Source organism: Gallinula chloropus (genome assembly GCF_964237585.1).
Source record: "Gallinula chloropus genome assembly, chromosome: 7".
NCBI lineage: Eukaryota > Metazoa > Chordata > Aves > Gruiformes > Rallidae > Gallinula > Gallinula chloropus.
Window position 1 is genome coordinate 6,718,480 of NC_140092.1, and position 25,297 is coordinate 6,743,776.

The 25,297-nt window shown below is 42.8% G+C and overlaps 1 protein-coding gene across 2 annotated transcripts in view; it reads right to left on the bottom strand.

Annotated features, from left to right (window-relative positions):
• The window catches only part of LCORL (ligand dependent nuclear receptor corepressor like), a gene marked incomplete at both ends in the record, with an annotated part of 77,702 nt that extends 58,468 nt beyond the window's left edge, over nucleotides 1-19,234 (bottom strand). For both annotated transcript variants that reach the window (XM_084266642.1, XM_084266641.1), the window contains one exon: nucleotides 19,087-19,234. In XM_084266642.1, the coding sequence (XP_084122768.1) occupies nucleotides 19,087-19,234 (148 nt within the window). The remainder of the gene's footprint in view (nucleotides 1-19,086) is intronic.
• Nucleotides 19,235-25,297: the final 6,063 nt, after the last annotated feature.

Sequence of the window (25,297 nt, forward strand, 5' to 3'; positions counted from 1 at the left end):
AGCATTTAAAAGGTGTGTAGATTAGGAGGCATTTGATGAGTTTTCTGTAGCAACACTCAAAATTTTGAGGAAGATTAATTTTTTTCTTCATTACACTTCACTACCTTTATCCCATCATCAAAATACAAGCAGCAACACACTCACAACTTGTTAAACGAGTCTGGAGAGAAGAGAGTTATGTTCATAAGAGTAGAGCAGCGTTAACATCCCCATCTGTTCTTTCTGTCTCTCCCCTCCACAGGTCAGCAGCTCTCCTCTGCCCCCAGCTATAGATGGACCATAATTTTCATCTTGCTTATATATTGACTTCAAAGTCAGGGGGTTTTGGTGGTGGTAGTGTTTTTATAACAGCAATTTGGAAAGAATCAACCAGATTATGAAGCCACTGAAGAACCAATTTTTAAAAAAGCCAACCAAAACTGACAAAAACCCCACAAAAGATCAATAAAAAAGTAAACCCAACCCACTAAAAAACTTCAGCAACAAGGAAACAATCACCTTTTTGCCATTTATACAAATGGTAAGGAAAAAATCAACTAGCTTGTGGGGCACAACACTCGGAGCATTGGTACAGAGCATGACAAAAGCAAAAATAAATCTATATTCAAATGTTACTTCTTCCTGTTTGTAATGCCACCACAGAGTACCTATTCAGTAAAGTTATTATTTGATAAAAATGTCAGCCAGGCTCTCAGGTAAAACCAGCTCATTTTTCTTGCAGAAAAAAAAACATACTGGAATGCAATTTAGGACAGATTTTGCATATGGGTGGAATAGGGAGGGGGCTTATGCTGAATACATTATCCAGCTTGAATCCACTTCTTGCTTGGAACACTTAAAGCATTCTTAGAATAAAAGGTTCTAAGCATTTAACAAACTCATTTTCTTTTACCATATTGATTCAGATCCCTGAGCAAACAGGAACCAACATACCAGAGATTCCAATGTGAAAGGGAGGAAATCCTCTATTTAGACTCCAATACAAATTCCCAACCATGGCTAAAAAAGATACTTGTTCTTCTCTAATGCAAATCTTGACCCCCATGAATTAAGGTAGCTGAGGACACTGCTGCTGCCACTGACAGATAGGGTGACCAGAAGTTGCAATGAGAACAGCTTCAGCTCTAACTACTTTTGACTGAAGGTAAAAATCCTTGCTTTCAACTCCCTATGCTGTGCTTTATTGAGAAGATGCAGACATGATGGAATATAATTTCCAGAAAGACTATATACATCAAAAAAACTAGCTATAACATTAAGCAGCTCAACAGTAAAGAAAAAGGGAGTACTATTCCAACGGCATAGTATAATAGACACTGGCCATATCTCACAGGCAAAACAAGAAGAGGAAATGTCTTGTCTCCAACTCAATTTTTCAATAATTTTGAAGAAGGCAGCAGCAGCCAAAAGAGGGAAAAAAACCCACAAAGCTTGTAGGTTAAGTAAAGACTAATATTAGCTTTGTGTCTGAGTGCAGGTCTATTTTTCAGATACTTATAAATCACAGTTAGGAAAAAAGCTCAATAAAAAAGGAAGCGTCTCCACACTCCACAGTAATTTTCTATGCCAGAAATACCGTGTTCTTGTGTCCACACAACACCTTTTACTGTGGCTTCAAGACATGGTCAAAATGAAAATTTTATTTAATTTCTAATGTAGAAGTGAGATGCTTTTGAGAGATCTGTGTTATATCTAATTGGAAAGGAATAAGAAAACCACTTGAGAAGCGAGTGTGGTGTTCTGTGGATATTGGAAGAGAAAAATGCTTCTAAGTGACAGTTACTAGAACTTAATTTCTGTTCTCTCTAAAAACTCCTTCTTTGAACAATGATGTAATCCCAGCTGTCACACAGGGACATTTAGATATGGAATTGGTGTGAATATCTGCGTTTTTCAGGCACTGAAGCTTATCCTACTGCCTTTCTTTCTTCAAGGCACTCATCATGAAGTTAGCTAGATACTAATCGCTACTCAGAACTGTCCTGGTGATAATTTGGGTTGGTTAAAAGTTTCTAGTTCGTATCCTAGCATAGAAAATTCAGAGGGAGAAAGACACTGAAAAGATAACTTCTAGCTTGGAAAAATGCTTGTGACTTCTCATTTGGTATCAATTTAACCATTTTACAACATTAGGAGAACAATGCCCACGACTAAAGAATAGAAACAACGGTTACTTTCAGAAGAGTATGTGCCTGAAGCATGTTCTTGTTTCTTAACCATGACTTTAAGATGTACAAGAGAACAATTTTACCCAAAGAGTTTAGGATTGACAGACAGAGGCTTCTTTCCTAGTTGAAGGCCTAAGGAAATGTTCACTAATCATCATAGAGAAGTGAAATCTACAGCGACAAATAGATCATAACATTGCTTTACTACCGTGCAGCATCAAGCATCTAACAAGCATCTAGGAGAAAGTCTAGCAGTCATCTAATGAATAAATAGGTCTGGCACACTTCCTGGATTATCAAGATCAAAGAACACGGAGCTTTTTGCTAAGAAGGGAGAGCTAGCTGAAAGCTCTTAGAGAAAAGTACAGTGATTGGAGAACATCAGTTCACCGAGCCAAAAAGATGTTTAATTCAAAACATTCCTAGTCTGATGGGCTTTTGAGAAGCTGAAGCTTAAGGTAGTGTACTACACCATAGATCTACTGCAAGCTAGAGAAGTGGCTAGACTCCAGGAGTGTTCCATGAAACTGGTGCCTGACAGTAAGTTTAGCAAGTAGAAATTCCTGCAGGATTCAGAATTTCATTGGGATTTTCAGAAGGTTTCTCTTCAATTATCATTTCTGCACCATTCAGAAAATCTGCTTACTCCTTGCAAACAGTTTGGAAATTATGAAGAGTCACACACAATCTCCTAGTAGATCCACCTCACTCATATACAGAAATTAATTGTTGGTTTCTATTATTTTTAAAAAGTTCAAAATTTATTGAAACCCTGCAACTAGACTGCAATGATATGGTGGTTCCCTGAAATCAACTGACATCTGCTGAAGTTACAGTGGACTATTCCACAAAATGAAAGGCACCTTGTATCCAGAAGCCAAATTATAACTCAGTGAGCTATCAACCCTGTACATCTCAGTGTTGCATTCTTCGAAGTATTTATTCCCAAACATGCTATTAAAATATACAAACACTTAAAACAGATAAAAAAATTTTATTCCTATACATAGTTTTACCACGAAATGAGTGCAACATATCTTTAAACTGACAGTTATGACAAATGTAAGTTTAGTTCTCTGTATTTTATAATACCTGTTCTATGTATTTTTGCCATGCCTTTCACTTGCAGCTTGTTTTTATTAATACCTAGTTTTTAACAAAATAAACCAACAAAACAAAAAACAGCCAGAAAACTCCCAGGCAGACATCATTGTTATAGCCAGACAAAATCTGGTGTAGCAAATTAGACAAAATTTAGAGCTGGCATTATGTCAACAAGACTCAGACATTCTTACCTATGTAAAAACTTCACTTGAAATAAAAAATAGTAACCACACCTCCTTTTTCTAAAGGATTCTGGAAGGTTCACGTTTAAATTTGCAAGTGTCTTCAATGCCACAGTTAAGATTAGGGAAAATCTAAGTGCAGAGAAACTGTGATTTCAAATCAGTTTAAAAACACACCCAGCGCATACAGAAAAAGAGACAACATTGTCCACAGTTGGTAGGTAACACACCACAACTTGCATGTCACAGACAAGCACCCTGTAATCCACATCATCTAAGCGGACTTCTGTTGAACTTGGGAACATAACAAAGAGAATACACAAGTTTCTAATCACTTAACATTTGATTAAAGGGCCAAATTCCCTCATTTGTCACTAGTGATTGACAAAACAGAAATACAGAAACAGACTTTAAATACAAATTTTAGCTTCACATCAGGTACTCTTAAGGTTAATTAAGTGTCCTGGTTTTGCTTTTACCATTTGGCAATTCAGAGATTAAGCAGGCATGGTTAGGTGGGTGGTTTTAGGGGTTTTTTTTTGGGTTTTTTTTAATTTTCCATTTGTGTCTTTCTAAAGCTATTAGCACACATCTGTGCAAAGTTTTGATAAGCTTTCTCCCAATCATTAAATGGCACAAGAACAAGCATGAAATGTAAGATTCAAAGTGTAGAACACCAGCCTTCATCTACTGAGGAACAGAATTCATGTAATCCTCAAGTGGAACTATATACTGCTCAGATTTTATTTGCAAGATAATAAATTTTGTACCAAATTTAGAATTCATTTCTGATTACATTCTATAAAACTCACATTACAAAATTGTCCAGCCTGACTTGGAGAGACAGGGCGGAGTACAAAGGAAAGAGATACATATTTTATATACCTAGTGGCAAGATTCTGAATACTTTAATCATGCAGAGAACAGACAAGAGCTCTTAGAGAAGGTGGATGGGCTTAAACAGTGGGCTACTCTGTCTTAGAAACACTCTGTTCCTTCTGTATTCCAGCACTGGCTCTTCCTTAGCAGAAGCAAACATTCATTATTTCCAGACAGACATCGATTTTTCAGTTCTAAATTTGTTAGCCTGCTTTAAAAATAATGAGAAGAGATAACTCTTCATTTTATTCTGTGCAGAGAAGGAAAAAAAGTTATTACTAAACAAAACCCCCACAAATTCTGTACTAAGTTTAAGTAGCTAAAAAGTTGCATTTGAATCAGAAGCTTTATGCAGAACAGCTACTAGTTTGGGGTTTTTTTACTTCTCCCTAAGATCACGAATTTGAGATTAATAGAAAAAGTAAAATCTTTACCAAATCTCACTATTCCATGAATAATCTAGTGAGTTTCTTTGACACAAGACAGCCGTATCCTATTGCTTCCCAGAAGTATCAAGCAAGACACAACAGGGAACTTCAGTACTTTGAACTGATCTGTAAGAAGGATACTTTTCCCTCTTAATGAAACAATTTAGAAAGACAACAGCAACCACACAGCGAAGCCAAACTGAACTGCAAGGTCAAGAATACCGGAACAGAATTTCTTAAAATAAAGGTGTGATTACAGCCTGTACTTCCAGCAAGAGGGAAAACTCCTGCAGGAACCAGATAAATTTTGGTTCCAGCATTCTAGAAAACTTCATATGAAGTTACTTAGGTGGCACCAAACTTCTTAATCAGTCTCACACAGGTCAAGGTCACTCATATCCCACACAAAGAGCAAAACAGCCTTTATTAATAATTGGAAAGGTTGAAAATGAAGGAGGAGAAGACATCAGAATACTGTTAGAGATGTACAATTGACAAAGCTGTCAAGTATCCATTTTTTAATTGTTCTGTATGCCATGTAATTGGGTCAGCTGGTTGTTAAAGAGAAGGTGGAGAAGTACAGCACCACGCAGAATCAAGGACAGTTAACTTTTGAATTACACCATCCAAATCATTACCAAGTAGCTAATCTTGCAGAAAGGCCAGGTGCCGCAGAGTGGAACACAACAGGCAGCAAAATTCCTACTATGTAAATAGGGAAGATGGTAAAAACGTGTTTATAAACCATATTTCCCCAACAGCAGTTACATTGTATCACTTCCAAGCCCGGTTTTTGTCAGCTAAATGCTACCTGTGAGTTCTGTACAGAAATCTTCATTCTCAGTCCCTAAGGCTAAGAAGCTAACCCTTCTTTCTCTCCATCCCTTTTCCCCCCCCCTCCTCCTTTAACTCACCTTCCAGCTTAAGTTGTAAGCTCCCAGCATGTTGCTGTGGCCTGATACACCTTATACTCTCTAGGACCATCCCTCTGCCAAGCAAGCTCAGTTGATGCCAGAGAAAGAGGCCTTTCCTGTTCCTCAGGGGGCCTACCCGACCCAGACATAGTCTGATCCGTTTGTCTAAGGAATAACTAAAACTAAGACATGCTTCTTGTAATAGCAACCTCTTGATGAGAGAAACAAAGTAACAGCAACAAGAAAAACTGAGAGGAACGTGAGGATGACAGCTTGAACTAGTACATATTTTGAAGAAATCAGAAAGCCCATTACCTCAGAGGGCAGGGAAGGGCCAAAACACCAATCAACAAAACCCAGTCAGCAACAGTGTATGCCTATCTTGTACTGGTCTGCATACTCCTACCAGACAGACACCTGTTTAGAATTTATGCCAGCAAAGACATACACAGAATCACAGAAAAATCTGAGGTTGGAAATACCCTGGGAGATTAAGTTCCACTGTAAATCTAACACTGGCAAGCCCACCATTAACCTGTGTCCCCAAGCACGCCCCATCTTAAATGTATCCCAAGGATGGCAACTCAACCATTTTCCTGGGCAGCTTGCTCCAGTGCTCACCTTTTGGTGAAGAATTTTTTCCTAATAGCCAATCTAAACCTCCCTTGGCATAGCTTGAGGCCTCTTCATAAACCAGCAAGTCAAATGTTCATAACTGGGCAAGTAAATTTCAGAAGAATAGAATTACCAGATGCACAAAAAATCACAATATATTACTGAAGACCCAATACAACTTCTGTGAAGGGAAGTCATACTCCAAACACAACTGAGTTATTCAGAGATGTCAGTAGGCACGTAGACACAGGACACCAAGAATAAATCAAGATTTCAAAGAGACATCTATAGACATCCATTTCCAAAAGCTTAGAGAAATTCTCCAGTGACAAAGGTCAAGTATTTGCATAGGTAAGTAACCTGTTACAAGACAGAAGGGCAAAAAAAGTGTGTCTTAGGGTAGCATTTGCTCTTTCAACCAAAAAGATGATCTGAAAAGTGACAATCCACTGACCAGTACAGTCTGATATTAGCAGCAAAGAAAAAAACCAAAACAAACAAAAAACCCTCTGAAAACAAACCATCATCATGGGAACTTCAATACTCAGGTATCAAAGTGAAGATAATTACCAAAACCAGGTACCTATTAAGCTCAACAGCAGAGAAAACAAGTCTTCATATTACAGACAGTAGTGGGCTCTGAAATGACTTAGCAGTCACTTTTATCTTGGGGTTCAAATACAGTTCAGTTCTGTGAAAGGGCATGTCAAACACTTTGACTTCTTAAAGGAAGATCTTCTACAGTGTTCCCTGGTTTGTCTCCAGATAAATTCCCACTGATGTGATTGTGAATACATGTAGTCCTAGTTTCCCCATCTCAAAAAGACAGCAGCACTAAGAAAATAAGAGAGGAGGGAAGAACAATCAAATTTAACAAATGGGTTCTCTGCGATTAACATATAAGAAAGAACTCCTAAGGTCAGAGGATGTAAGAGATGGTCAAGGAAAGATGGGTCAGGTCTTACAAAAAAAACCTGGAAAAATACCCAAACTGCATGGATAGGAAACACCTTTGCCATCCTTTGCCTTTGTTAAGTAACAGTTTTATATGGTGCTTCCGCTTCTTGCATAGGACAAACAGAAGAGTCACTTAACACAATATAACCAGGGGGCACCAGAGGGCCACTGAAGTTTTACACTACTTTGAAATCACACACCTGCACAAAATAAACCATAACTTATGGCAGAACGATCTAGTAAATACATTATAAAAACACCAAACAAAACTTTCTCTCCCAAGGTCTAAGACAAGTGTCATCGAAGGCTGGAAAATATTTCAGAAATATCATCATGTATTAGTAATTCTTTCCCTACCAGTCCACCACTGGCTGCAGACAACAGGTCCTAGATTACACAGATCTGCTCTCATGTAGTAGAGCTGTTCTTACCTGATGATGCCCAGACAGATTATGACCCACATTCAACACAATCTGGAGTGTATTTTGTTTGAAATACTGTTTAGTGTGACTCTGGAACCCATTCAAACTGGAACTGGAGGAAAGGAAAATGCTCAAAACAGATCACAAGAACAGGGTGCTTAATATAACAACTGGGATTGCACCACAGCATAGACAGTAAACTTTGGACAATATCTGCTATTAACAGTTTTCACTAGCTTGTGTATTTATAGCTACATTTTTTTTTCCACTCATCTGAACTACTTCTTTAAAATTCAAATCCACTACAGAGACTTTTGAGTCATTAGTGCTCATTATTCATTAACACTCAGTTTTTACTATGTTAAATAAGCAATATTGTCTGATTTAGAAAAAAACATAGAAAAGGAAAGGGCAAAAAAAATCTTAAGGAGAAAATCTAAATGACAGTTTTGCCACGATACATAAAAACTGGAGATAAATTAAGGCTAGAAGCGTCCTAACTTGCAATCAGAATGAGTTTGGGATCCATTTAAAAAAACCCAAACCAATGGGATCCTTGCAAACAGCTACTAATCAGTATGTGAAAGTCTGATAACAGGGTAGCAGACTTATCCTGGCAAGATGGTCAGACCCCGACATTTCTTGACTAGGGGCGTATGCTTCTTCCTGCCACCTTTTTCCTAAAGCACCACGAGATGGGGTATCTAGCAGTAGTACATATAGAAATAAACAGGTGGGATTAGACACTTAGGAGGAAGACATGAGTCACCTGGGCCAAAAGACAGCAGGTATAATTTGCCTGGGTGAATATCCTTGTGTGTAATGGAAGTCAATTGTGAAGATACCCCACACAGCAACACACAAGAAAATTAAAAGCTGAGAGAAGACTATTTGTGGAAACATATAAAGTTGTCAAAAACTGCTTTAACGTCATTGGCAGTAAATAAAAGTAAAGGTTTAGAGGCAAAGACAAATGGGTGGTTTTAAGAAGATAAAGATGGGAAATGAGTGCTTATGAAAGTTGAAGGATGGAGAGAGAGGGTGGTCGAAGAAAAGTAAGAAAATTGAAGGGGCATGAACCAGAATCACGAGTAAGTCAAGAGTCACTGAATTATTCATCTGGTTGCACAGTTTGCAAACTTTTGAGGCAATCTGGCACAGTAAGTGCTACAGCCCTTACACAGAGCAGTCTGAGGCAGGAGTGGATCTTCAGCAGATCCTGTTTTTCTTCCCTCCCCTCATCAGATGGCTAACACCAGAATGACCTCCATCTGAACCATGGGTCATAAAGCAGTAGCCATTTGATAATCCTCACCCCATACTCTGATCAGGAGGCTTAATAGCTACACTTAGGTGAACTCAAATCTTCACATTTGACTGAGCCTTGCTGTGGCATGGTCTGTTCTATGAGCCCAAATGACAGCTGCAATCCCAAACCTGGAATCCTTTAAAGCAGTCTTCTGTAATCTACATCATATACGGCAACAATATTAGTTGTCTGTTAATCAAAAGATGTACAGCCATTTTGCACCAGTAGTATATTAGCCTGGCATTATGGTGTAGTGCTTTTAGAATGGAGAATAAAGCTTTTAAATAAGAGGTGCAAGCTTGTAGATAGAAGTTATGAAAAAGCAGCACCTTATTCAACCCTAGACTAATTAAACTGCCCCCGACCTATTAGAACTGAAATGTTCTAAAACTAGTTTAAGTAGTAGTAAAGTTATGACAGTGAGATTATTCATATATAGGATTTTAACTAGCCTTTCATTACAATGATTTGAAGAAGCTGGGAACTGTGGAACGAGGAAGAGAAATATTTATAGTCTGAATCGCAGAAACCTAGAATCTTAGAATGCTTTGGGTTGGAAGGGACTTCAAAAATCATCTAGTTCCAACGCCCTCACTAGACCAGGCTGCCCAAAGCCCTACCTAACCTGACCTTAAATGCCTCCAGAGGCTTCCACGCCTCTCTGGGCAACCTGTTCCAGTGCCTCACCACCCTTATAGTAAAGAATTTCTTCCTAATGTCTAATCTAAACCTACTCTCTTTCAGTTTAAAGCCATTGCCCTTTGTCCTATCACTATACTCCCAGGTGAATAGTCCCTCTCCAAATTTCCTGTAGGACCCCTTTAAGTATTGGTATGCTGCAATTAGGTCACCCAAGAGCCTTCTCTTCTCCATGCTGAACAAGCCCAACTCTTGAAGCCTGTCTTCATAGGAGAGGTGCTCCAGCCCCTTGATCATCTTTGTGGCCCTCCTCTGGACTCGCTCCAACAGATCTACATCTATCCTGTACTGGAGCCCCCAGATCTGGATGCAGTCCTCCAGGTGGGGTCTCAGGAGAGCAGAGTAGAGGGGCAGAATCACCACCCTCAACCTGCTGGTCACGCTGTTACTGAAGCAGCCCAGGACATGCTTGGCTTTCTGAGCTTCTGGTGCACACTGCTGGCTCATGTTGAGCTTGTCACTGATCAGCACTCCTAAATCCTTCTCCCCAGGGCTGCTTTCAGTGCATTCTCTCCCCAGTCTGTAGTTGTGGTTGGGATTGCACTGACCCATATGTAGGGCCTTGCACTTGGCCTTGTTAAACGTCATGCAGCTCGCAAGGGCCCATCTCTCCAGCCTGTCAAGGTCCCTCTGGATGCCATCCCTTCCCTTCAGTGTGTCGACCTCACCACACAGCTCGGTGTCATCGGCAAACCTGCTGAGGGTGCACTCGATCCCCCTGTCCATGACACCGACAAAGATACTGAACAGCACTGGTCCCAGTACTGACCCCTGAGGAACACCACTTCTCACACACCTCCATGTGGACATTGAGCCACTGACCACAACTCTTTAGGTGTGACCAGCCAGTTCCTTATCCACCAAGTGGTCCATCTGTTGAATCCATGTGTCTCCAATGTAGAGAGAAGGATATTGTGCATTTTTAAAAGCAGCTGGTAGGATTTAAGAATAAAACACATTGCAAAACAACATTTTTTTTCCACTGAAAAACTCTTTAAACACAAGTAATCAATTCCCAGGTGCCACAAAAGCTAAGATGTCTCATAATGGGAAAGCAGGACCCTACCAAGTTACACAGAAATAGAAAGCTGGGAAACATTGTTAAAGAGATTGCAAATTCAGGGAGCTTTCACTGACCAACAGACACAAAGAAACCCAAATCAACTCACAGGGACATTTTCCCAACTCTCGCTGCTATAGAGATGTAAGACTGGATGGATGTAGAGAACCAAACACAGGTAAAGCAGCAGCTGAGACTCTAGAAGAATTTTGCAAAGAATAAAACATTTATCTAAGAAAGGGTTAATCAAGCTTCTCAAGATAGTAGAGGAACCTGGTCTGTGCCAGAAGTGGAAACAAAAAGAAAGATGACAACCTGACACATGGGTCTGATCTGCAGTCACATGCTGCTGACCACACCCCATAAAAAGGGATCCTACCTCTACCACTCAACACATTTCCACAGTTTCAGGGTCCCCTTGTCTTTGTAATACACCTTCTACCACCTCACAAGCTCAAACAGATGAGCCATTACAATTCATCTTCCCTTCCCTACTCTCTTCCTCCCTTCTTCCAGGCCTTTTTATGCCTTCAGTGGATGGAAGGAAGAAATGGTAGGTTATGTGATCTATATTTTTTCCTCACTGTTAACAACTTTACACACTCAAACAAGGTACTTTGTGGGTCTCTGGGTATGGTAACTAGATTTATAATGCCATCCTATTTTTCAAAGGTTGACACTAGACATGTGAATCTCACTGAATTCAGTTTTGTTCCAAGCTCTATCAGTGTTCCAATCTACCTTATCAAAGTTCCCTCTAAACACATGGAGAAGAGCAAGGTTCGAGAATAACCTGAGACATGGGTCCTAACTGGGACAAATTTAAAGTTAGGAAAGTCTATAAATCTCTGTCTGACCTCTACACTTTACATAAACACACTGAACTCTAAAGGTTAGAATAACAACCTTGTTTGAGGCCCTGCTATTTGAGTCATACTCAAGAAGAAGGGATCCATTGTAAGTGTCTATTCAAAACATCCATATAATACAGTTGAAAAATAAAACAGGCAAGGGCGAATAAGGGGAAGAGGTACTAATTTTTCCCATTTTAGCTGCAGGCAATACCAGCCCTGGCTACTTGCCACAAGCTGGAATACATTCCAACAGCATACACTGATCTGATAAATTGATCAGCATGACACATCCCTATTATCTTCCTTACATGACTACTGGTACTTATTACCATAGCAAGATAGTTCAGTAGACTTGATCAACAGAAAACCTACCCAGAGCAACAAGAAGAAAAAGAAAAAATACAATCACAGTAGCTGCCACCCCTCCCCACACCCCCCTCCACACCCCTAACTTAAAACAGAGGGGCATCAGACAAGTTCCACTGCAAAGGGAGAACGAGTGAAAAGATGTTATTGTTAGTAGTACTGTGTTCTTGCTTTTGTCAACAATCTTGCCAATTAGGACACAGTTCTGCCAACTTAAGTTTCCAGCTCACTTTGAACCCCCAGAACGCTGTTGCTAAAACAGGTAGTAACCAAAAATCATCAGCATTGATCTCTCCATTAAAGTTAGTTACACTTGACTCAGGAAAGAAAACAGGTGCATAGTAAACTTGATTAGGAAACTGATCTGACCTTTCCTATTCTTCATCTTGCCACTTTTCTCCTCCTACTTTCTAGGCTGGCATTAAGCTACATTAGTTTTACAGTCCAATGTGTTGTACTGTTTAATAAATGAATGCTCATACCCACTGACATAAATCATGGGGTTAGGTACAGTGAGTCCAGAAAGAAAAACAATAAAATTGTGTTATGCATCAAAGAAACCCAGAAAGTCACCAGCCTCGAGCATTAGAACACGGTTACTCAACACCAATTCAAGTGAAGAACTGAGACCAAGTTGCACTGACAGTATCTGAACTCCACCTTTTTGGTTTACACAAGTTCCAGCTTAAGAAACTCTTAATGCCTACAATGTAGAAAGGCTATCAGAGTTTAAGTTTCCCAGCTCACTATCAGCCACATAAAAAGTAAACAGCTACCATATAAGAACATACAATAAGAAAGTTCAAGCTGTGCCTAAAAACATCGACAAAGATTACAGTAGTTCCTGGAACACTTACAAATTGAATTGCTTCCATATACCAGTATCTAGACATAAGGAGTACAAAAACCATCACCATGGGTTTTTATCCACACTGCTGAAGATATACAGTATATATATATACATATATATCTACTTGCATGCTGCACAATTCATTTCTGTTCTGAGTGTAAAGAATTAAAGTATTGGTTGCATCCTGCAAGGATTAGCCTGTGCAGAAGGCACAGTTTCTTCCACAATAATTATGCTCCATAGATCCTTACAACTGCAGGTTAACAAGGGATCAGTGAAATAGCATTGCATCAACTGCTAGACACACAGAACTTCTTCCCCCTGCCCTTCTAACTTTTCTTGTCCTGATTTCCCTAAGTAAAAAAATTTATCAGGAGTCAAACATAAGATATCCCTTAAAAAACATGTCATGACAACAGTAGGCTATTACATTTTCCAAGAGAAAAGTCTGCTGAGTTGAAATGAATTGAGAGGATACTGAAAAGAAGCTGATTTAACACTGTGTATTTGAAACGATAGCCCCACACAAGCAAAACAAACCCCATTCATTTCCTCTTAGTTCAATCTAAAGGCAGTTAATGTGATACATACACCACAGCAACTTCCAATGACATCTGTATACACACTGACCTTTTTGTCTCCTTTTGTTAACCTGCTTAGTTCAGGGGAAACTGGGATGGTACATTCAGGGCTGGGCTCCATAGCCAGTGTTTGGGTTTAGCTGCCTGTTTCTGCTATTACCCATCCTGCCTCTGCCACGCAGTCTCACCCTGTCCTTGTGCCAGCACCAGCATCCCTCAGACCGGGATTTTTATGCCAGTCCCTAACTCCTCTAAAGAGACAGCTGACCAGCTACTGAGCTAAAGCAGATCATACAGGGGGCAGAGAGTGCTGATGCAAGCACACAAGCAGCCGGAGCACCCAGGCACAGTTACGATTTCTCTCTTCAGGTAATAGTTGTGAGGCTTGATGATGCAAGATTGCACTTCATTGTATTCTTAGATTGTGCTTTCATAAGTGTTCAACACTAATGCTGACTTGAACATCTGCCTCTGTAATACCAGTCTGAAACTATTCCCTTACATTAATGGCATCGTACCCCACTGCATCAAAAACTCCCTGTGAGCCTGCACTGTGATTCTGATCTAGATTTAATTCCTGATGTTCTTCCAGCATCTGCAGTAACATGGAGGTTACTTTCCTGATCTGTTTTACACCAGAATCAGACCAAGAGTTTCACATCACAGCTCAAAGCATGACAGATCCACAGGAGCACCTCACACCAGTATTACCACCCATCATATTGGATGACAGCACTAAGGCCATGGCAAGCTTGTTTGCTGTTCAAAGAAGCTGAAGTGCCAAGGAAGCAAGAGAGTTCAAAGCAGGTATCATTTTGAAATCATTTGTGCACGGAGTCTGTTAGTGGCTTGACAGGTAATAGAGCATCAAGCCATCAAAACAATCAACTGGCAGACAGACAAGAACGCTACAGATACACAGTAAAATAACTACCTCTGGCACTACTACTGTGGCATCTACAGAAAGTCACCTACTACCGCACCAGCCTTACAAAAAAGCGACACTAACCTGCTGCAAAGTGCTTAAGCCACAACAAAAGCGAGAACACTTCTGCATGTTGTGGGAATGAAGAAAGGAAGTAGTTAATGCCGGAGGGTTGCAAGAAGGAGGATAATGCAAATGCAGGAGCTACAAATCTTTTGTCTGGGGAGGAATTTGAGAGACAGCCTTCAAAAACAGTAAACTGGAGCACAAGTTCAAATATTAAAAAGAAGTCTATATCCATCAAAACAGAAATAGATGCACCAACCTATCCCAGAGGAAAAAAAATGTCTGACAAAATATAACAAAAGTAGAGGAGCATCTGTATGCTAGATTTCACAAGCATACAAGAATGCATTTTCACTTTGATCAAATTTCAGTTTTTTATATGAAAGCAATACCAAGGCTGTTTCCTGTCAAATGCTCACCCTAGAGCTGCAGCAGAGACAACAAAACTACCATTCCTCTCCCCCTAAAAGCAATGCCTTTTGTGCTTTTTTGGGGTGGGGTTTTTTTTGGTAGTTGAAATAATTTAAACTTTAATTTTCGCAATAAAAGATCAGAGTCTTTTATATTTTCACCATATAAGACCTCAGCAAGATGATTTTAACTTCCACAACTGAAGTTACCTGGTACTTTCTGCTACAAAAGCCTCAAGTTACTGCTCCAAATTTTACACACAGGATACTATGACAATGTAGTAAAAAGCACCACCTCATGCTGAAGGTTTTTCTTGCACCCCAGAAATTACTAGGTCTTTCCTCTGTGAGGATTCATGAAAGCTATGGGGACTCAGTGTACAACACTATACCCATCAAATTAAAATGAAATTGGTCAGTGGGATCAATGACTGCTTGGAAAAGTTACATAAAACCAGTTTAAGACTGACTACAGTATGAAACTAGACTTCTATAGTGCTGTACTACCACAGCCCCTCAACCCAATGGAATGCATTTAACCAAGTCACATTACAAAGTTTTAATCAAAGAGCAATTTTTAACCATGCTGATATTCAGTTATCTATTTATCTTGTAGTTAAAGCCAGCACAGAAACTCTGTTGCAAGCTAAGTTAGGTACTTCAACTCTGAGCTTTCCAGCACTTTTCCACAAATACGTAATTTAGAACTAGGGTATTTTGTCAGTTATGTCACAAAGACCATACCCAGGACACAGCATACCAGAGACTGCTGCTGTAAACAGTACTTATTAACACATATTCTGCATGCTGTAAGAACAGATCTTCAGTTGCCTTCTAATAAGGGCATCTAGCTTTGAACTCTGCTAGAGTGGTGCTAGAGTTAGGTACACCCCTAAGCACAAGTCCAGGCATCTTCGTAACGTTAGTGCTCAATTTATCACACACAAGGACTACCATCTGAACAGCCATTTTGCATTTCTGTTACTATATTCCACTCAATTACAGTGAGAAGTCTTTTGTACCTTCAAATATGTTTCAGTTTCCAAATAAGAGAATTCTCAGTAATGTCAGTAAAATTTTATCAGCTTCTCTTCTCAAGTCTTTAAATGCTTAAACATTTTGACCTGGGACTTTAAACCATATTCCACAGGTCACAGATATAATAGGCAGGCAACCTCCAAGCTTTTCATTCTAAAGCCCACACAAATATTCAAGCCTGCAACCAGGTTTTGACAATTCAGCAATCAGGGCTTGGAACAGAGGTCCCTAACTATCATTGACCCTCAAGCAAACTGTGCACTGCAGGCAACTATTATTTCTGTCTCACTGTTGTGGACAGGAACAATCTGTTGACTATAAGTCTCAAGCTGGGCAATCAGAGTCTTGGAGGTTTGATCTCTGTCTCGGTTTACAATTTCCATACAGTAAGTGGGTGAGGAATCTTCTCCAGATAAAGGATTTCAAAGCGCTCAAGTCATTATACTACAGAAATGCAAACACCAAATCTAGTATTAATATGGTAAGTGATTCAAGACATGAAAATAAGATTATTAACCCAAAGTGTTTGTCAGAAACAATATGACATGTTCAGGGAGTCCGTGCTTTCTTGCTTTGCTCTCTGCACATAATGCTTAACAAATGATAATCCACAGAACCATATTGCTTTTCAACATGTTTTTAAAATTAAAAAAATGCCACGGGTAGAATGATCTGAGTTTTTTATTGACGGTGGGTTTTTCATGTAAGATTGATAGTAAGCTAGTTCAAGAATTGAAGGGCTACTACCTTACGGCATCATTTTCCTCACTTTGCTACAAATGTCCCATTCTTGGGTGAAAAAAAAAAAAGTTACATCAAATCCATCATATTCACTACCCCTCCCTCCACCATGTGGTATTTCAGCCATCAAACAGACCTTACAGGTAATATTAACTTCATTACTCTACAGGTAACACTAACTTCAGAACACTTTCTCTAGTCAGAACTGTTACCCATTTCTTTACTTTGGAAATCAATTTGAGCTGATGTAGGAGGTTACTTCACAGAACTACAGCGCTACAAAATTTCAAGAGAGTAAAGAAAAAAATCCCAAACCCTAACAATGAAAACCTTTTAAGTGTACTCTGCTTCTGTTATCCTGACTACTCACTTTCTTGCCACTTTATTTACACTTTCTCTCAGATAAGGGCTGCTACACAGGCATGCCAAGTAACAGTTCTTCATAGAGATATAGCTCCTGACTATTAAACCGTAACCAATGTCCTTTCTCCACCTTAGCAGTTGATCATAATTCGGGGGCTCCTTTCCATTAGCTGCCTCGTGAATCTACAGAGAAATCACATCCTAAACAGCTTTTATTCCAAGGAAAAGAAAGCTGAGCAAAAAGCAATACCACAGTGTGATCTGTGTAAAATTTAAGCAGTTATGTGATAGCTTTATACTTTGCAAATCTAAGTGAAAGGTCACTTAAAAAAAGAAGTTTGAAGAAGTTGCCCAAACACGACCGATCTGCGCAGAGGGCCCAACCTGCGGTGAGACTGTCTCACCGATCACACTTTTCTTTGCAGCCCTTTTGCCAGCACCGTCCGTGCTGTGCAACTGAGCTCCCTGAACGCATCTTGGCAGCAAACCGTCACCACCTGTAAGTCACTTCAGCCATTGCCAAGCAGACTTTTAGGGTCTCAGTTTAAAATTTAAACTGAAATGCCATGAAGTAGCAGGTGACCAGAGGAGCAGCCGCTCACATTTTGTGAAGTATCAGTCCATCAGATTTCAGCGCTTACCACGGCCACCACCTCTCTCTATATATACGCTAATTTAACTGCATTCCTTCCACAAGAAGCATTATATAAAGTATTCGTGAAGGGAAATACAAAATACATGGTTTTTCGGAACAGTATTACGACCTGAAGAACTGGAAATAACAGCAGGAGCACACGCAGGGATCACAATATACACACACAGGTGTTACAACAGGTGTTTAAAGGTGTTACTGGGGCAACGTGGCAAGAAGAGGCACGAAGAAGCTACCAGGTTGCTGAAAATAAATAAACGCCTCACAAACCCGGGCAAAGATAACCGCCCGCAACTGTAAGCAGCACCGACTTGGGAGATGTTTACTTGTCTCTTTGATCTCGCCTGGAGCCCCCGCAGAACCACTGAATGAATCGCTGCTCACCCTCCCGGTTACATCTAGCTGCGTTTCCACCGCTCAGCCATCGGGGAGGATCACAACTGACACTAGCACAACTACTCGCAGATCAAGGATCTCATCTCTTTCCCTAAGACGGGAAACGTCAGTTGGAACGACGCAAATAAGCGGTTCCCGGCATCAAAGGGCTCCCCCCCCTCGCCAAACCGAAGCATCCCCCGCCTCGAGCCGGCGGCACGCGTAACAAATGCCAGCACTCAGAGCGGGCAGCCCGCCCGAAAAGGGGCAGAGAAGCCAGGGCAGAGCGGGAGCGGCTATCCCGGCAGGCCGCCGCGGCGCAGGTACCCGCCCGGGCGGAGCGGCTCCTCCGTCCCCTCGGCAGGGCTCTCCCCGCGCGGGAACGGCGCCGCGGCGGCCGCCGCCGCCGCCAGGGACCGCGCTCCCCCCCTCCGCCCGAACGCGCGGGGAAATCACGTGACCCCCGCGGGGGAACCTCACGGCACGAGAGCCACCGGGGCAGCCCCGGGGGCGGGGGGGGGAGCGCGAGGGGAGAACTGCCGTCGCCATGACAACTTCCAGGGGGGAGGGAAAACTTCAAATCCCAACCGTCAGTGCAGGAACGGCTCCCTCTTAAAGGCGCACACACACACACACAGAGGCAGGCGGGCTCCCTTCCCCCCCCCCCTCCGCCCCCCAGGCACTAGCGATGGAGGAGGAGAGGAGGGGGGCAGCCACCGGCACTCACCGCGCGAACAACGAGAAGCCAAGACAAAAGGACCCGAGTCGAGAAAGGGTCTCGGCCGGCAGCGAAGGGAGGGACGGAGCGGCCCCAACCGACGCTGTAACACCCGCCCTCCGCTGCCTGAAGGCGGCTTAGGACCTTCGCTCCCCCCCACGGACCCCATCTCCGTTTCCGCCCTCCAAGAAAGCCGCCGGAGACGCTCCTCCATCCCCGCTCCCCCCCACCTCCGCCCACCCGGGAAACCCGGGCTCGGGGCGCCTCGCCCGTTCCCCCCAAACAGACGCCGTTCGCCGACCCGCCACCCCGTTTCCCCTCAAGGACCCCGCTGCCCCCTCCCTCGCCCCCCTGCTCCCCCCCCACCGCTACCGGCCAGGATACCCCGTCGTTCCCCCCCCCTCTCTTACCCACACAGTGCATAAGCCGGTGCCGCCAGGAGTCGAGTTCTCGGCGGACTCCCCTGCGCTCCGCCGTGCAGCGGGGGCTCCGGCACTGGGAGGCGGCAGCAGGAGGAGCGGGAGCCGCGGCGGCCATTCTGTCTGTTCCCTTTTCCATCTGCCTCTGACCTCACGCCCGCTCATTTACATACGAGCGCGCGCGCCACCCAGAAGAGCCGCGCGCTCCCCCAGCTCCTCTCCCTCCCCCCTATCCCCCCCCCCTCTTTGCCTCGCCGAGCGCGTGCCCGCGCGCCCCCCCCCCCCCCCCCCCCCCCGCCCTCCGCTCAGCATCCGGGGCGGGAAGCGCGCGCCGCCTGGCGGGGTGATTGACACGTGTCCCCGCCGCGGCCACCCCCCCCTCCCCGCCCCCGGCCTCCAGCCTTCCCCTGTAGCCAGGCGGGCCGGTTCGGTACCCAGCCCCAAAACGGACAAGCCCCCCTCCCTCCCCACCACCGCCCCGTTTCCCATCGACGTCCCCCGGCCTACAAATCCCGCGGGGCAGCGCGCCACCTGCTCCAGCCCAGCCAGGGCAGGCAGCAGCAATGCACGCCGGGAGTTGTAGTTCGTTGAGGGAGGGGGACTGGCGCGCACCCTCCCCCCACCCCACCCCGAAGCTTTCCCCGCCGGGAAGGCACCCCGGACGGGCTTCGCAACGGCTGCAGGCTGCCCGAGCTCCAGCACCGCCGGCCGACCCCACACCTCCCAGCACCGCGGCTCGGTCGAAGGCAGCTCAGGGTTAGGAGGATTTCAAAAACCGGCGCACATCTCGCCCTCATCCTACGCTCTGCCGGGGGTGCTGCTTGGAGCAGGGCTCACTTCGCGGCCCGCGGTCCCCCCGCAGCCTCTTCCACCCTCCTTGCCTACGCCTGACCCTCCGGGGCTGCTGCCCATCATGGCAGCCTGTGTTCCCCTTCCATCCCCTATTCTACCACCGGCACGGGCGACGTGGCTGTCGCACGAGGGAAGGCACAATGCTACGCCTTCCTAATCAGCTTGCCAAATTCACTCCGAAGGGAGATTTTCAAAGTTCACTGAACGGCTGCTCAGTTTCATCAGCCTACTTTTTATAAGGGTCTTGATCACAGGGAGGTGAGACAGGGGCTGGCGTCACACAAGAATGCAGACAGCATCCTACCACCACCCCCCCCCCCCCCCCCCCCAGCCCCCACCCCATATTGGAAAAGACAAGCATGAAAACTGGAAACAAGTCAGTTTAGTTCAGTATCCGGGAGCACGCCTGAGAAAGCCTACTATCAACCTAGGAATGACTTCAGAACTGAAGTCGTATCAAGATAACTGCTAGGAAGTTAACACACAAACGTCAGGTTGGATGACTGGGAGCATTTGACAACCACTGGGACAGCCAGCCTTGCTGCTGTGCACACACCTCATGGAGTACCTCTGGACGCCAGCACAAGACAGGCACCCCTCAGCACTAGCCTAACGTGACAATTGCTACCCGTGCCTTGCAAGGGAGCTATTAGCAGTCTTGAATTCCCTAGACAAAAAGAAAATCAAGATCTTGCTGTTTTCTCAGATCCTGGTGCATCTTTGAGTGCCTCCTCCTCCCCCGTGCTTCCTTTCTCTGAACAGGCTTTGTATGCAGCATTATTTCAGCAAGACACTGCATTTTTCTGTGCCTATTTGCAGGTTGCAATAGAAAAACAGCATTTAATAAGGCCATGGAAAAGACACCGTTGTTTCTCCCCTCCCTCTCCAGTAAGGGTTGAAAGAGCTGTGCTGGAAAGAATCATGTTACCCCGATCTAGATGCATTTTTATTTCTTGTGCTAGAGGATGAGCAGAGTTAATAATGCTGATACTACATCAAAGCTGCAGAGGGGCTTCAACTCCAATCAAAGAATGGGAAGCCGTTCCCTGCTCATTCGTCCCTCTACGTGGCTGTGTAGAGTGTCAGCACAACCAGAAGCAGGGCTGTTTGGGGCTGGAGCCCATCACCTTTCAGTGGGGCATTTCAGGAGAGTGGCAAGACTGGAGGTGCAGGTGAAATGGAAACCTAGTGCTGCCTCTAGCTTTTCATCACTGCAGCCAGCACTGCAGAGCAAGCAGCAGCTTTGCAATCTCCTGGCTTCCTCCTCCTCCTCCTTCACCTCAGATCTGTCCTGAGTACCTTGACCTTCTTATTGGCCCTGGACTTCCACACAGCAACAAAGATTACCAGCCTTGTCTCAGAGAAACAGCAAAACCCAAGGCTACTCCAGTAAGGTGTTGTCAAAGCCCACGCAACACAGAACCTTATTTGGAGAGAGTGCAACTGTTTTGAACTAGTAACAGCCTCCATTAAAATACCTTTTTTTTTGTTTTGGTCACAAAATCAGCTTAAAAAAAACCCTGTTGTGTATTTCTTATCCTGAAAACCTTCCACGGTGGGTATTTCCCTATGAACTTCTTTAAGATGTTCTTTTTTGTGGGTGAAGGACATATTCAGGGATTGCTCCCCCCCCCCATTTTGTTTAACACACTTCTTGGATTTTGTTGTAGCTTCAAGGCTCCTCCCATTTGAAAGACTTCTCCATATGTGAGAAAAAAAAAAAAAAGAAGGAAATGTGGCTAACAAAGTTTATGGGTGGATTTCAGGGAGCAGAAGGAAGGAAGGGCAAAGAAAGAATTTCAAACCGATTTTTTATAGTTGCCTGGATTTTGAACTCCTAAGCCTTCTGAAAATATTGCCTAGGCATCAGATAGGCTGTAGAGACTGGGTTTTAAACCACTCCCTCTCTTTGAGATTTTTTATTCTTCCAAACTTAAAACTGAACCAGGAAACCCAAGGATCTCACTTTGTCAAACTATCCGGGGTATTATTTTTACATTAGCTGCACTGGTTTCTCTTCTCTATGAGAATGACTTTCCAGCCAAGAGGTCACTTCTTACAGAGATTCATACTATTTGACAGAAGTGATTTCACTTTTCTGAACCAGGGTTGGATCGAAACTCCAAGGCTGATCATAGGCAGAAGCTGGATCAGTGAGGGATAACTTTGATTTTGCTAATTTTAGCTGCCTATCCTAGCTAATTTTTATGGGGCCAGAGAGTCAGTTACCTAGAAATGGCTCTGGAAGCAAAGTCCAGCGTAATTTTGTTTGAAGCTACAGGGATTATTACTGCTTCTGTTTCTGTATGTTTCATCTGATATTAATTTGGGGGTAAAGATAAATTAAAATAGTCACAGATGCTTATGGTTTGATACTGCAACCCCATCAAAATCTGACGTTTGGAATAATTTTTTTTCTGAACACACATTGGGGAGATTTAACTATCTTGCTGAAACATCGCAAAATTGTTCATCACCAAAACCTCTTTATAATTAATCCCCAAAGGTGAAATTCACTCCTGTACAGACAGCTTTGCATGGCTCTTTGTCACATTACTACTGCTTTGTGGAAACGGGGGGTAAGGACGAAGTGTAATTAAAACAGCCTAACTCGAACAGTCAGAACCCTGCAGTAAGCCTTTTGCATATGCTCTCTTGAAGCGAGCCCACCCTGAAGCAGTGAGCTTCCCTTCTCACATGAACACAGTTTTCAGACCTGGAAATTGTCAGCTTTCTTGGCTTCTGTGATAGCTGTATGAATGAGTCTTGCAGAGAACCATTCATACTTGAAAGATACGCCACAGCAGAAAATAGAAGGGCAAACCTCCCTCCGCCCCCCCCCCCCCCAAACAATACACTAGAGGAGATTTCACCATAAACACTAACAGGATCATTTAGATACAGGATCTAGACAAACAGAATAAGGGGTACTTAGTAATTAGTGTGAATATTAGATCGCCAATACATGACTAATATCTGTTACCTGACAGTTTAATACATTATAAAGAATTCAGAGATGCTTAGAAAATGTACCACTCTAGTTTGCCATATCAGACCTAGGGAAAATACAATTTTAAGTGATTAATTAAATAGGCCATTTTTTAGTTTTTTGTTAAATTCTCATTTTTTTCTCACTGATCATTGAGGACTTAATCTTAAAACATGCTAGGTGACTTAGCACTTGCTTCCACAGGAGAAGCTCTGAGAAGCAAACCCTCCAGTTCTGTTCAGCAATCTGCATATGATTTTATTCACGCTTTGAAGGCAGAATCCCTGTGGTCACTCTTAAAGGCACATTGATACAAAGTCTTTAAGTTGCTTTAGAGTCGCCTGCATAAAGAGGAGTTCAAAGTCAGGAGCTGGAAAAGTGCACCTATTCAAAAGCAACAGGATTTTTTAGGCACAATCTCATCCTTATATTCAGGCTGCAACGAGTGGACAGCCAGCATGGATAGCAGCTTTGTGAGTCTGGCAAGACGTAAAAGAGCACAATCTCATCAGTTAAAATAGCATGGATTTCAGACATTTAAGCTGATGCTGTACAACACTGTGGCTGATTAGGTTGGCAACGTCCTAAAGAGATGTAAGCACTGACGGTTAAGGAGTGATAGTTATTTTGCCACTGCAGCTGGATTTGTCTGGTTTGAGGCATTACTGCTCCACCTAGTATTTCACCTACTACCAGCAGATACTTCCACTATTCAAAGCCTGATGTACATCCTGTTCTTTTTCCTTTGGTGAAGGAGGAAGGTAACCTCCAGCAGAAGCAGCTGTGCTGCAAGAATGCTGGGAGAGGGGGGCCATCCCATTATCCACCTCTTCCCTGCCCATGGTGGCAAGCAATGCAGCCCAGCTGGATAGATTGTGCCTAATCAAACCTTTTAGACTTGGACTAAACACTTTAGACTATCAGAATTATCCTATCAGAATTATCCTAACCACCTCAATCAGTGTGATGTTACGCAAAAATATCTTTAAAAAGCAGAATTATTTAAAAAAAATCACTGGAGTCCTTCACGGTTAGTTGCAGCTGTTTGGGTTAGGGGTTGCGTGAGCCTTGAAAACTTAAACCCATAACATTGTCTTTGCGTTGTCATCAGTCCTACCAAGGAAAATGAAAGCTCAGGCTCAAATAAGAAAAACCTGTAGAAGTTTTAATTTCACATGCAGATGAAGGCATTGTCTTTCTATCAGGGCAAAAAAGTCAGGCAGTTTCAGATCTACTCACTGGCTTTTGGATCATCAGGAAGAAGCAAGATCTGCAAGCGTTCCAGGCCTTTTATCTCCTTGTACTCCTATAAAAGACCAATATTTCACTAATGGTGATGTGTGAAGAGGCTATACTTTAATACCAAACACCTTACAGAAATAGCACTTGCTTACATCTGAAATCTTGGGGTATAATACTTGGTGTTCAGTAACTGTGTATTTCGGCAATATATACAATGAAAAGTGCTGCTGCCTCTTAATTATAGGGTCTGGTTTTGTGGATTGCATCAGAATCAGTTGCTATCACTATCTTTCAACATACATGCACAACTGCATCTATGCAGAAGTTAATAGAAAGCTAACCAAGGTGAATTTCTAAATTCACACTATCATTTATTTTTCTAGCCAAAACCTGCTCCTTGAATCTCTGCCCAGAGAAAAGTACCAAGAAATTCATGAGGCACCTTTCCTCAAACAGAAAGGCAGCACTAAGCCAATCAAGTCAGCTCTATATTTGTGCCTGTTATTGACCTAATTCAAAGTACATGAAACACAGTTGTCGCAGACAAAGGACCATTTTCAATAAACATCTTTATCCCTTACATAGAAAGGTAAAAAAGTAGGAAAATGCTTGTTATCATATGTAGTGCTCTGAAAGCTGTACCTAAATAGGTAAAACAAAGTTTGTATCTGAGTGGATATTTTCTTACCAGACCATCTAATTAACTTAGTGAAAAGCAGCCAAGCTTTCAAGAATACCAATATTCTTCACATCCTGTCTACTTTGACTACACTAGCTCATTTAATAGAGATGTCACTTCTTCCATGTACCAAACTAGCCCTGTTTGTTAGCAAGCAGGCATTGTAATAAAACTCTCCAGTAAATGTTTATAAAATAGAATGCACTCAGTCTTACACGGGTAACAAAACCACTAGAAGAGCTTTCAGTTTATATCATTTTAGAGTACACAGCAAAATTTTCATAGGTTATTTCCAGTTCTTTGTTTATTATGCAGAGGCTAAGGGTCTGGTTGTACTGCAGCCAAAGGGCCATGGTCTCTACACACACGTGTTGTGCTACACAAGACCGTGTGTGTATCAAGGCTAGAGGAAAAAAAAAATACAACTTTTAGGGTGAGTT